At 34.4% G+C, this 14,728-nt stretch overlaps 2 protein-coding genes across 2 annotated transcripts; both read left to right on the top strand.

Annotated features, from left to right (window-relative positions):
• Positions 1-3,168: 3,168 nt before the first annotated feature.
• LOC141618140 (pectinesterase inhibitor 11-like) lies at positions 3,169-4,014 on the top strand. The gene has a single exon (XM_074435248.1). The coding sequence runs from the start codon at positions 3,232-3,234 to the stop codon at positions 3,838-3,840; it is 609 nt and encodes a 202-aa protein (XP_074291349.1). The 5' UTR covers positions 3,169-3,231; the 3' UTR covers positions 3,841-4,014.
• A 6,172-nt stretch (positions 4,015-10,186) lies between these two features.
• LOC141620727 (uncharacterized) lies at positions 10,187-10,805 on the top strand. The gene is made up of 2 exons (XM_074437526.1): positions 10,187-10,348; positions 10,440-10,805. Exons 1-2 carry the CDS (start codon positions 10,187-10,189, stop codon positions 10,803-10,805), a joined length of 528 nt encoding a protein of 175 aa, XP_074293627.1.
• Positions 10,806-14,728: the final 3,923 nt, after the last annotated feature.

Genomic DNA, 14,728 nt, shown 5'->3' with positions numbered 1-14,728 from the left:
TAAGAATTTGATTATGTTTTGGGGAAGAATAGAGAGAGTTTTTTGTTTTTCTTTAAGAGAGGGGTAAAATATGGAAATTTTATGAGAAAAAGTACTTGATAGAGTAAAATGTGTCCATGAATGAGCAACTACGATATGGAAATTATGCTGATTATACAGAAATGGAATATTTAATTTGCAAATGACATGTGCCAGAAGCCGTCCGCCAATGACACGCGACAAATGGTTTCTGTTTTAATATAATACTCCCTCCATTCAACTTTTATCACCTCACTTCAATATAATATTTCTCCTATTTATTAGAGAAATTGGGTGATAATTGTTGAACGGAGGGAGTATATGATATGATGATTATGTAGTGCAAACAGACCCAACCAAATTGGTCACACTCAATTCAATTCTAAAAAGCATAGAGCTCTACCACTCTACCTGTGCTTTTAGAATCTTTTTTTTTTTGGCAGCGTGAAAATCCCGATATACTTCAAGCAACAATATCTTACCACTAGCTTTATTTTACTCTATTTTCACACTTAAAGGTTTCCACCCATCAACTTGCTAAATGCTAATCCATTTGGTAACAATCTCCTCTACAAAAACAACAAGTCTTGCTATAGACGGATATATCCGTCTATAGCAAGAGACGGGCCAAATATTCTTTAAGTGGTGTTATTTTTGGGCTCCATTTATTAGGATACTAGGCCAATTAGGGCCGACTATCATCTAGGGTTTGGTAGTGACGGCTACGTCCTAGGGTTTTAGTAATGCTTAGGGTTTCTTGTAAGGTATTATAAATACCGATCATTCTACCGATATCAATAACACAACAACTATTATCAATTACAATTGTCTTATGAAATACTCTCCCCTTCTAAAATCTATCATGGTATCAGAGCCTCTTTCTTGAGGACTCTAAAAATCGTTTCCGCTTTCTTGCCGGTGGGCAAAATATGAGTCGATGCCCACCGGTGGGATTTACAATACTCGAAATCTCCTTTCACAAAAAACAATTTAAAAAAAAAAAAAAAAAAAAAAACCTCGTGATTCTTCTCTTTCGAAAATCATCAATTCTGACCAAGGTAGCACTAAAAAAACTGGCGAGTTACGCATTGAAAAAAAAACTGGCGAGTTACGCACTGAAAAAAACTGGCGAGTTACGCACTGAAAAAAACTGGCGAGTTACGCACTGAAAAAAACTGGCGAGTTACGCACTGAAAAAAAACTGGCGAGTTACGCACCCAAAAAAAAAAAAACTGGCGAGTTACGCAAGAAATTGTCTGGCGAGTCCTATACGCACCCAAAAAGAAGTGTCTGGCGAGTCCTATACGCACCCAAAAGAAGTGTCTGGCGAGTCCTATACGCAATATCTACTGCCTTGCGACGATGAGAAGTTTTTCATAAAGAAGATTCGTGAAGATTTGAAAATCCATGTTTTTATTTTAATTATTATCTTGCTTGTATTTCTCCAATCGTAAAGTTTGTATTATGTACTGCCTTTACGATTGCGGGAGGGTATTAGGATACTAGGCCAATTAGGGCCGACTATCATCTAGGGTTTGGTAGTGACGGCTACGTCCTAGGGTTTTAGTAATGCTTAGGGTTTCTTGTAAGGTATTATAAATACCGATCATTCTACCGATATCAATAACACAACAACTATTATCAATTACAATTGTCTTATGAAATACTCTCCCCTTCTAAAATCTATCACCATTACGTAAGTTGTTTGTTTTATGCGTAATATGGTATATTACTTGACCCGTCTTTAGTTATAGACGGATAGTTGCCGTCTATAATGAGATTTTGTGTCTACAAAAATGTAAGAACTTATCGCGGATTAAAAAATTGTAAAAATGTCTTTGATTCAAACTCTTGTCATGCATTTTTGGGATATTCTACAATGTACTCTTGAATTTTTGGGATATTCTACAATGTACTCTTATATTACATTTTTGGGATATTCTACAATGTACTCTTGAATTTTTCGGTTTTTTATATTGTACTCTTATACTTTATATATTTTACATTGTACCCCTAAATTTTTTTACTTATTTTTCTATCATGACCTTCTTTAACTCTCTGTTAACTTTATCATTATCAAATAACCAAGTTTTCATTAATGTTGTATCATTCTATGTGAAAACATCACAAATCACTTTTAATAAGCAAAAACTACTATTTAAAACCTCAGTTATGATTCATAAAATGATAATGGAAATTTGATGAATTTTTAGTTAGATTCGTATAGTATTTAGTGGGTTAATGAATAATTTGACGAATTAATAAGTAAATGAGTAGGTTATCGATTTATTGGAATAGTAAATAAATGATTTAATAGATCAATTAAAAAACTAATATATAAAATAAATAAGGTCATGATATAGAATGTATAGAGTTTAGAGTACATCACAGAATTTGAAAAACGAAGGAATAATAAAATTTGAAAAAATCGAGAATATACCATAAAATATCCCTACATTTTTTATTACTATTAATAAAACAAGGTATATATCCGTATGACAAATCACAAACTCATACCGAAGCCAACAAATAATGATCTCAACTTCATTAATTTACTCACCTAATTGTGCTACTCCCTATTGAATTTTGGTCGACATTGGCCTTAAATCTAGCATTCGGGGGCTACCCCATGAAACAATACACAAAATCCAACTCATATTGGACCCACCCAATATGGAAATACAACAATCCATGTGAACACCTCCATTCTCACTTCTTTACCCCTTCAAATATCACAAATTGTTATAATACCTCAGTCCTGGTCAATTGTTGTCCTTTCATTTTGGCACAAAGACCAAAGAAATAGGAAAAGGCCAATAACTAAATGACAAGTGGAACAAATTGAATGAGAATGATCAAATTACTCATCAAGTTCATTCTTAAAATAGAAAGGACAACAAATGACTGAGACACCCTAATATGAAAAAGGAAAACAAATGACCGGAACAAAGGGAGTATAAGACAAGTGTATCGGTTTTAAAGTCTTATGTTTAAAATAGGCTTAGTGAAAAAAAAAACAAGAAAAAAACAGAATGTATAGAAAAAACAAATAATTCATCTTATATTTAAACCATTTTAATATTAAGACGGATATATCCATCATGAAGGCGAATATCTACTCAGTTATCCATTATAAATATACCCACCATCAACATTCCATAATACACACATTACATTACATGCACAATTAACTCAAAACACCAAACATCCCCAATGGCTACCTACACACTTTCATTGTTCCTCATCTTCCTCACCACCTTTGTCGCCACCGTCACAGCCACCGCCACCACCAACGCTTTCAACCCCGCCTCAACAACGACCAACGACTTTATTAAGTCGAAATGTAGCTCCACGGCATACCCAACAAGATGTGTCCAATCACTCTCATATTTCGCAACAAAGATCCAAAAAAGCCCACGTCAACTAGCCCAAACCGCCCTAACCGTGAGCCTATCTAAGGCCCGGTACGCCAAAACATGCATGACTCAAGTTAGCCAATCTAAAGGGCTAAGACCCAAGGAAGTTGCGGTAATCAAGGACTGTATGGAAGAAATAAGTGACGCCGTGGACCGGTTAGGGAAATCGGTCCACGAGTTTCAAATAGCGGTTCGATCCCGGTCTCGGGATTTCGTATGGCATATGAGTAATGTGCAAACTTGGGCAAGTGCAGCTCTTACTGATTTAAATACTTGTGTTGATGAAGGTAAGGTATTAAATAGGACAGTTAAGAAGGGTATTATGGACCAATTTCAAGGGGTTATGGAATGTACTAGTAATGCTCTTGCTTTGGTTAATCAATTTGCTAATAAGTATTCACCTTGATAATTCTTATGTTTTATGAATTCTCAAGAATTGAGAGTGATTTAAATGGTTATTTAAAGATAAATGGTGTGTGTATGTATAATATTTAGACTATTGTAGCAAAAAAAAGGGGTGTAAGGTTTTTTTGTATGTTCAGTATTTTAAGGCTATCTCAATATCTTTTCATTTTAGCAATTCAAGTTATTTTTTTTATCTTATTTAAGTAAAGAATACGAGCGCCTCATACGACCACTTGGGTGATTTTTTTGTGTTTCTGAAAACAATTAGACAAGTTAGAAGAAAAACCACTCATAAATTTTTAGTTTTTCATTTGCATGAGTTAAAAATTGAACATTTAATTTCGATATAAAATCGAAATTAATTAATCTATTGCTCCACATACACGTCAAGACAGAAACTCGTCACTAAGTTATAAGAGTACATTTAAAATCGAACATGTATGAACTATGAACACACTAGTTGAAGTTTATGGTTGTGAAAATGAAACATTACAATAACAACAACAACAATATCAAAGCCTTAATCCCAAAATGATTTGGGGTCGGCTGACATGAATCATCCTTTAGAGCTGTCTATGGGTGAAAATGGAACATTGTAACTACAAATAGATATGGATTGTGTAATATAAGTAGCAATTTGTAAGTTAGCTAAATTAAGTACACTCCCAATTAGTGGAAGACACGCCCATTAAATTTGTCAATAAGGGAGTAGTACGCAAAGCATAATTAGTGGAAAGTAGGTAATTTTGCAAATACGGACAATTGTGCTTAACTTTAGTCTTTAGGCTTGGTACTTAATTTGTCATAAAGTGATAGTAGTTGTTTAAGCCGTTTAGATAGATCCATAAGATATGATTGAGGACTATATTTCCACGTCAAAGGAAAACTAATGGAAAGAGATGTTATATGGCTAGACCGGATCGGGGTCGGGCATAAAGGAATTAGTATAAGGGAGCCTCGAATTTTTTTTGAAAATTTACATTAAAAGCTTCGAAATTTTCACGAGCCACAGGGGCGAGTGCCCTTGCTGCTCTAAGGCGTAAATCCTAGGCCCGCCATTGGTACATGACATTGGATTGTAACTACGAAATTATATATACCCATACATTGATGTTACACATACTTATTGGTAACTAATGCGATAAATCAATAAATCATATAGGCGCTTATATATGGACTTCTGAAAACTCAAATCAATATTTAGTTAGTCTTGCTTGTGACGGGCTAATTCCGTCACAAGCTTGTGACCTCTCACAAAAAGGGAGAGGGGACAAAGTAGGTCACCCCCCATGTGCTTCCCACTCACCTCTTAATGAGTATTTTGTGAGAGCAAACGGTATCCGTCACAAGCTTGTGACGGATATCGCCCGTTTTCAATGAGATTTTGTGATTAATATTTTAGATGGTGGGAACTGAGAATGGGGATCTTTGATGAAAGAGAATTGTACCCATAATTTAGCTACAATTCGAGTTCAATTGGATGCCATATAGAAGCTTTAGCTTTTGAGTATGAATGTAGTTAAGCTATCACCTAGGTTGCACCAAAACGGACACGGACACGGACACTGACACGACACGGACACGTGATACGGCATCCCATGAAATTTAGGACACGGGACACGTCATTTAAGTTTAATAAAATATATATTTTATAGTTATATATATGTGATTTTATTTTTGGAAAATTATTGAATATTAAATTTAAATAAGTGAAAGTAAAACTTACGTTAATTATAACTCATTCTCATTTCCAAAACCAAAAACCAACTTATAATCAATCTATTTCGACATCTCATTACTAGTCTAAAGAACATCATTTGTCTCCAATTCAGCTTATTTCCCCACCAAATTCAACCATATAACAATTCTCGCCATTTACCTTAAATTCAACTTGATTCCGTTTGGAGGTGTGTCCAAATACCATGCACACGTCTCAAAATACCATGGACACGTGTCGGACACGTGCCCAAATAAAAGATGAAAGTTAGACGCGGCTTTACAAGTGTCCGACACGTTTTGACGTGTGTCCGACGAGTGTCGTGTCTGACACGGGTGTCTGACACGGGAACGCTTATTAGGAGGAGTGTCCGTGCAACCTAGGCTATCACCATATAAAAAGGACAATCTCAATATAAATCATTGTATGATTTAGACAATCATAGAAAATAGATTTTGAATTTGAATGGAATAGAGGGAAAGATCGATTGAGTTACAATCCACCAATCCGAATTCATATAGATATTGTACCAAAACTTCCAACTTTGAGATTTTTTAACATAGTTAGAGCATACACATTGAAGAGTATATCATCTTCCTCTTATTTCCTCTCTTTTCTTCTATATTTTTGACACCTCATTTCCCACTATCTCCATCCTCCTCCTAAGTTTTCTTCTATTTTTTTCCCACATTAAAGAGGATCCTCTTATTTATCCTCTCTTAAATTTTTAATGACCAAAAAATAAAAAAGAAACAAATTATATGTCACATGGTGGAAATGCATGACTAATTGGCACAAGGGCCTAGGTTGTAGTTCCTCTAAAAATAGAGGAAGTCTTCCCCTTCCTCTTTCAAAAAGGATGTCTAAATTGATCCCACATTAAAGAGAACATCTTCTTAGATGAGAGAAGGTGCTAAGAGGATGCATCATCCTTTTCAATGTGGATGCTCTTAGGCTCTTTCTCCGTATCGAGGGATAGTCGGCTCAGCATAATTCACTCTATGATTTAGCATAATTCACTCTATGATTTAGGCAATCATTGGTGAAGATAAAAAAAACTCCTAGTTTCTAGCTATAGGCTACTGTCCCACTTTTAAATGCACCCTTTCTTTAGTTCTATAATGTGTTCCCATTCTGCGTGACTACATTTTCGTGTCTCACTTGCAATATTGCCTGCTTTATGCTAAAATACTCCCCCCACTTCGTCCCATCAATTATTTATTTTAATATTCTTTAAGAAAATATTTTAATTAAATTAAATTCAATAAATAATTGAGACAAAGAACGTAATTATGTTGACAAATAATTGATTCGGTTTTTCTAACATATACGTACCCACTAGGCATAGGATAATAAACTCAAAAAGGAAAGAAAATAAATGATATTTGTATGGGAAATTGCAATATCAACTACTTTTACTTTGATTTACAAGAAAATACATTTATTACTTTCTATTTTGGGTTTCTTATACTATGCCTAGTGGACATAAGTTAGAAAAACCCTAATTGATAAACCCTCTACAAGTCATCAAACCTTCAAATTTGTGATGCCATGTAGGCAAGAATATGCAACTGAATTAATATTTGTATAGAAAGATATGTATAGATAGATATACGAATGTATAGATTGTATAGATATTGAAAATGAGTATGGAAGCGAATTACAATAAACCAACGATCATAGTGATGAAGACCGAACTCGTGACTCTTGAGATCGAGGGACGAGTTTAATTTTATGGGGAAATTTGACTAAAAGTCTGCCGAGACTTCGAGTCAATAATGAGTTTAAAGTAAAGACGTCGACCTTTAGTTTAAACGAGATTTGAAAATTGATTCAAACCGCAAACGTGTGATCAAAACTAGGTCGATTATGTGGATTTCTTAAAACCTAATTGAAAAAATACATACATCAAATGCTATTATAGTAAAATATACATAAAACAACTCCTAATCCAAAAAAGGAAACAAAATTCCTTATGTTTCTACTTTCTAGACTCATCATATTTGACGTCGGTTAGACGCCCTTTATTCTTCGACGATCAAAAATATACGTAAAACAACTCCTTAATAATAATAAAAAAAGGAAACAAACTTCCTTATGTTTCTAGACTCCAATTTGACGACCTGGTTACACACTTACACGCCCTTTACTCTTCTACTGGCGATCTACTCCTAATCAAAAAGGGAACAAACTTCCATATGTTTCGAGACTCCTATTTGACGCCTTGTTACACGCCCTTTATTATATTCTTCTACTGTCGATCAAAAATTGTTTTAATTCCTAATTGCATTCTAATTTGCCTTATTATTATAATTTCTAAACTAATTATTACTAGCTTGGCCAAGGGATAATCGTGCCTAATGGTCAAGTAATGACTAGCTTTAGAGCTAATCAAGTCAAAGGTCAAGTAATGAAGCAACAATTAAGAATGATTAACTAATAACGATTAGTCCGAAAAACCCTATAAAAATATGTCAAAGAAGGGACGTCCTGAAATCATAAGCAAAATAATATCGTTCATGTTACGAATATTTGTGTTCTCATAATATAAAAAGAAAAATAGTATTTGTTAGATAATACAACTAAAATTGTTGAATTTGCCCTCAAATTGTGGTAGTCATATTTGATATTATCATATTTCATCTCTCTATATACAACTTTCTTGGAGCAAAAAAGTTTACAATTTTATATGCAAGTTTTGAACACAACCAGGCCATGAATACCACGTCTCAAAAAAGTTTTACTAGCCAGTTTAGTCGAAAACTTTGAATAAGCTAGTAGATGATACATACTTAAAAAAACGTACTGTCCATGAATATTAGAGGTACTAATATATCTACTTTCCAGATTTTGGTGATTCAATGCACAAGTAGAAATATAGTAACAGTAACGATAAACCAAGATGAAAAGAAAAAAAAAAAATCAACTAAGTAATACTCCGTATAAAGTAGGCTGAATTTGAAAAAATGAGACAATCAATTAAAATTTAAAACTTAAAAAGTAAATAATAAACTAATTAGATCTAGTCAGTCTAGCTAGTTAGTAATGGTTATATCACATGAGCGCCGATAGTCGACCATGCTTCCGGTTGTCAAGTTAGTTGCCGGTGAAAACTTGACGTTGACACCGTTACAGGTAATCCCCACTCCATAACTGTCTGTTGCGTGACCTGATGAACTGATCCAATATCGTCCCTGGATAATTAATTTGAACTCCACAGCTTGATTTATGGCCAAATCTTTAGCCATTGAATTAACCGTCCTATCTTTGAGATGGGATGCCCTAACGCTCATGTCCAATTCAATGGTCTTGTTTTCCTCGGACTTTGCGTAGAAAGGATCCATTATTGTCGAGGAAAGGAACTCATTGCCACGCTTAAACGACACTAGAAGAGGTTCCATCATTATTAATTGCTCATTTTTGTTCGTAAAACTAAGGGCCAGTTTCACATCCCCTGACACGTAATTGTTAATATCAGAAGTCGAATTGTTAGAGATTGTCATGGAAACTACGTCGAGTGAGACTAGTTTGAATTTGAAGGGTGGCACATTCCATATATAATTGTAAACTGCAATGATGACGACTGACAGGCATACCAGAAATAAAATATAAAGAAAATCCAAAATATCTTGGTCAATAAAAGAGCAATTGATGTTGTTGTTGGTGGTGCTGCCAACGTCGTTGATCGTTGACGGGATACCTACAGAAATCTCTGGCATCTTGAAAAATTGGGCAACTTAAGGATGAAAACTATTAAACTATTGAGAATTGTGGTTTGTATTATGAGTTATGACAATGGATGAAGTTATACAAGCGTAAGACTAAATTGTGGAAAGTCAATCCTAAATCCTAATCCTAGTGAAATACAACAATTATATTTACTATAGAAAATATATCACCTTCCTAATTCAAGTTATTATTCTAATATATTTAGCTAGGTAGTTTATGATATATATTTCCTAGTTATAGCGCCGTATTTTTTCCGTATCTTGTTTATATTTCATGTACTACGAGAATAAGTAAGAATGTAAGATAGATTTTGATAATAGATCTAAGAAAATTAAGGGTCCTAAAATTAAATACGGAGTATATGATTTTCACAAATTTACTAATGCACACAATCCGACCCTAATTGGTCAGTGTCACTCCAGTAATCTCAATTACTAGATAGTATCCCGCGCTTCGTGCGGCCTGTTTGAAACTTTTATTGTTATAATTGAAGGAAAATAATATAATTCATATATGACTGACCTTTGACACTACTCAGCTAGACAAATTGGAGATGGCCAAGAGAACCACTCAGCATGAAGTAAGTGAAGGTTTGGGTGTTAGTCAATCAACACTCAGCAGATGGGTTTCAACAAAGCTCATTGGCTCACATACAAATGCAATCAAGCCACAACTTACAGATAAGAACAAACTTGATAGGTTAATTTATTGTCTTTCACAACTTCAATATGATAAACATACCAAACAATTTGTTTTCAAAGATCAGAGTAATTTAGTTCATATAGATGAAAAATGGTTTTTTTTTATAACAAAACCTAGTCAAAGGTTTTATGTTGGTCAAAAAGAAAGAAGACCTCATAGATCTTGTCAATCAAAAAGGTTCATAAGTAAGGTTATGTTTATGCGTGCTGTATCAAGACCAAAATATGGTCCAAACAAAGTACTTTGTGATGGGAAACTTGGTATATGGCCATTTGTAATGGATGTACCAGCTAAAAGGAATTCAAAGAATAGAGTGGCTAGCACATTAGAAACCAAGTGTATAGAATCCATCACTAAGAAAGTAACCAAAGATATGCTGATTAACAAAGTGCTACCTACTATCAAAGCAAAATGGCCTGCTAATTATAGTAAAAAATATCCTCATACAGCAGGATAATGCAAGACCTCATATAACAAATAGGGATGAAGATTTCAGAAAGGTTGCTTCAGCAGATGGGTGGAATATAAAGTTTACTCATCAACCACCAAATTCCCCTGATTTAAATGTACTTGATTTGGGTTTTTTTAGAGCAATTCAGTCTCTACAGGAAAAAAAGAAGTCAAATGTTTTAGATGAACTAGTTCACAATACCATGAAGGCATTTGAAGAGCTAGATGTGGTGAAGCTTAACTATGTTTTTATCACATTGCAGGCATGCATGTTAGAAATTATGCCACTTAAAGGTGGTATTGATTATCCTATACCTCATATGCACAAAACTAAACTAGCAGCACAAGGTTTACTACCGAATATTTAATCGCTCGATCGAATCAAGTTAACCAAAGGCATAAGATATGTACAAAATGTTGGTCATGGAAGCTCTATTAGTGATTTAGTGGATTCAATTACTAGTACAGGGTGAAACTTTAGGTGTGCGAGCAGATAAGAATGAAGAAGAGCAGTCGCTCCCAAAGAATCCCCAACAATTGAAATCGCACTGTTGGTAACATTATCTTGAAAGCTTTGCTCATCCTAATGCAGTCGAAATGAAGAAGGCGGACAAGAGTTATACATTGACATGTGTGCGGTTGATTCGAAAGAGCAAATCGGTTGTAGTAATGCCCCAACAAAGGAAATGTACTGTTGGTAACATTACTCAAAGAATTTGCTCCTCTTAATGCGATTACAAATGAAGATGGCGGACCCGAGTTGTACACACTAACATGTGTGCGGGTTATTCAAACCAAGAATAGAAGAAGTGTGAAGCAAGTTTTTGGGTACAACATCAAAGTTGAAGCATGCGAAATCACACAGATTAGAATCGGGTAAGATTTTGCGAGAAAATAGAGGCATGCGAAAATATAAGATGAAGCGGATCGAGAATCGAGACAACTTTTTGCAGCAAACAAAGGCATGCAGTAAATATAAGATGAAGCAGATCAAAATCAGACAACTTTTTGCAGCAAACAAAGGCATGCAGTAAATATAAGATGAAGCAGATCATAATCAGACAACATTTTGGATGCAACAATGCAAGATGAAGTAACCAGTAATCAAACAAACCCAAATCAGACAATTTTTTCATCCTAAAATTGAACTTTGCACATGTTTATTTAGTCTATTCACTACTACAGATACAGGCTATAACAACGGTCAAAAACCGTTGTTATATAAAAAAGCGGACGTTGTTAAAGCGTCCGTTGTAGAAGGTTTTAACAACGGTTGGCTTACTTAAGGAAACCGTTGTTAAAACTATTAACCACGGTTTTATGTATAAAAACCCGTTGTAGAAAGTGTGACACAATTTTGGGGGGAAAGTTATAACAACGGGTTTTAATATTCAAAACCGTTGTTATAACTAAAGACAACGGGTTGTTATAAAATAACCGTTGTTGTTTGTTCTTAAAAAATAAAAAAAAATTAAATTAAATATTACTAGATGCATGCATAATTACGGCTGTTAGAATTCGATGCATGCATTATTACCGACATCACTTTGTACATATGAACGGATAATATGGAATGAGAAGGGTTAGTAATAGGATTTGAAGCAGCATTATTGAGAGATATGATGATGATTATGGCACAACTTCCTAACATATTTATTAATTAAAAAGCAATTAACTCAACCCACACATTGCTTAGTATAAATACATTGCATATCTCAACTAACATTTCCATTATCTCATATATTCATCTCCAAACTCTAACTGTTAAAACAAACTCTACTTCATCTTTCAAATCAAACTCAAAAAACTCTAACAAAATGACTGATTTCATCCTAAAGACTCTTACCATGATCGAGAACAACAACAACTTCATCCGCCGGTTCCTCCATATTGAGGAAAGTTTCAGGAGCTACCTTGCGGAAGCTCGATCCGCACCGAAGCACGCCAAAGAAGATGGCTTGACGGAGCGGCGAGCGATTGCGGCTATATGACGATATAGCAACTGCTGAACGGAACCTCCAAATAGCCAAGGAGGAGAGGATGGATACGATAGAGCACAATAAGATCCTCCATGAAAATATAAGAATTGCATTTTTACATATGTAATTTTTTTTTTAATTTATGTATTTATAAATATATATATATATATTAATTATGTTTATCTTACTTCTTCATCTTGCTTCTTCATTGTTTTAGTAACTATTTATGCGAACAATACTTAAACAAATAACATAATGGTCGATAAAAACACATACATGCAAAAGAAATAAATAGAAAAAGAAAATAATGACGATGAAACTAACGGTGGATTTGGCGAGATTTACCTGATAAATACAGAACGTAAGACGATGAAATCACAGTGACGGCGAGAAGATAAAGCGACCATGAGAAAGAGAGAAATAGAGAAAGAGAGTGTGTATGTGTTTTGTGTTTGTTTGTCTGCTGTGTTTGTGTTTGTGTATTAAGGGTTGTGTTTTGTGGCTGCAGCAGACTTCTGTTTGTGTGGTTTATAGTATGGAAAGTATTGACAACGGTTATTAAACAACAACCGTTGTGAAATATGTTTTAACAACGGTTGTAAAAAAACACCCGTTGTTAAATAAGTTTTAACAACGGGTTTAAAAAATAACCGTTGTGATTACTTTTCACTAACTTTGCGCCAATTTTGCGCCAAATTATTAACAACGGTTGTGCATGTGTGACCCGTTGTTAAAACTAATAACAACGGTTTTTATAACCATACCCGTTGTAATTGATTTTAGTAAAATTCGCGCCATACATTCTACAACGTCTATTGTGATTTTCGTGAATAATCGTTGTTAAAGGGGCGTTGTAGTTGCCTAAATTTGTAGTAGTGATTGGGTACATTTGTTTAAATGAAATGTTAAAGGTAAGACTGTTGTTATCGTAAGACTACTGTTATCAACATTTGGAATGGTAAAATAACAAAACCAGAATACATAACCATTGCATAGCCTCATCACATTCTGTGGTGGCGTAATGCACTGATTGTGTATTCTTAGACTGAGTAATGCTCTCATAAATATCATTGAGCACTAACTTAGATAAAAGGAGTATATTTAATCCATAATTTTTTTTATCATCATTAGTCCTTTTCAAATCCCAACTTATAAGAAAAACATAAAAAATTGAGAATAAGAGATAGAATTAGACCTTCCAGCAGGCTAAACTGTGATTCAGGAACAAAAGTATCCATATCCCCATAGCTATCAAGAACAACATCACAAGAATCAGGTATGGCCTGACTGTAACCAGCAAAATCATAAGAATCATCCAACTCATCCGCAATAACATCATGTCCCTTCATCCTCTCACCATCTTCAAGATCAAAGGCGAACTGAGGCATAATTTTTGAAAGCTGCATCATAACACAACGAAGATACTCTGGGCTTTCACGCCGCTCCTTCATCTTCTTCATACTGCGCTCAACATCAATCCTCAAGATCTCCGCCATCTCTTCTCGAGCTTTCTCAAATTCATCTTTCCCAGAATCTATCACAGAATCAAAACAATCCTCATCATCCACAACATAATCATCACAAATGTTGAACAAACAAGGACCGTCTTCATGATCGGAGTTAAGATAACTCAGATCTGAAGAAAAATTAAAAAAAAATTCAAATTTATGGCGATTGAAGAACAAATCCATCGACATGATGAAAGATTTAGGGAAAAGAGAGAGGTAAATATGAGATCATTGATGAGGAGGTTGAATAGAAGTGAAGGAGACGACTGATGGTGAGAGGAGATGAGAGGAATGAAGAGAGAGAGAGTGTGTGTGATAACAATGGCGGAAGAGAGAGGTTGAGATTTAGGGTTTTCTGATTAGAAGCCCTAAATATGGCGGGAGGGATTAGGGTTAGTGGGTAATTGGGCTGGGTTAGTTAGTTGATTAGGATTAGTGTTAATGGGTTGGGCTAATTGGGGTGGGTTAGTACAAATTTGGGTGGCATAAAATGTAAATACAAAAAAGAAACAAGGATAGAATGGTAAATGTATAGGTAAAAAACTTACCAAAATAGGAAAAGGGAAGAAAACCCGAATAATCCGTTTTAGAAAATAGAGAACAAAATGGAGAATAGGAGGGAGTATTGTTTATAAATAAAATAAATTAATCTTTCTAAAATCTTATTTTTTTAGGTTTAACTTGAATGTATTAAAATAAAATATATACAATTTTAATTATAGGGAGTACCTAATTAGTTATGCATGATCAACGCTTTATAAATAATTTTGTAACTAATTAAATATCATATCAATTAAAATAAAA

The sequence above is a fragment of the Silene latifolia genome, chromosome X (assembly GCF_048544455.1).
Source record: "Silene latifolia isolate original U9 population chromosome X, ASM4854445v1, whole genome shotgun sequence".
NCBI lineage: Eukaryota > Viridiplantae > Streptophyta > Magnoliopsida > Caryophyllales > Caryophyllaceae > Silene > Silene latifolia.
The sequence above is the reverse complement of the archived record's forward strand: the minus strand, read 5'-3'. Positions and strand labels throughout refer to the sequence as shown.

Coding starts and splice junctions, on each gene's coding strand:
- LOC141620727 (XM_074437526.1), top strand. CDS start 10,187: ATGCGTGCTGTATCAAGACCAAAATATGGTCCAAACAAAGTACTTTGT. Junction 10,349..10,439: donor TAGAATCCATCACTAAGAAA/GTAACCAAAGAT, acceptor CTCATACAGCAG/GATAATGCAAGACCTCATAT.
- LOC141618140 (XM_074435248.1), top strand. CDS start 3,232: ATGGCTACCTACACACTTTCATTGTTCCTCATCTTCCTCACCACCTTT.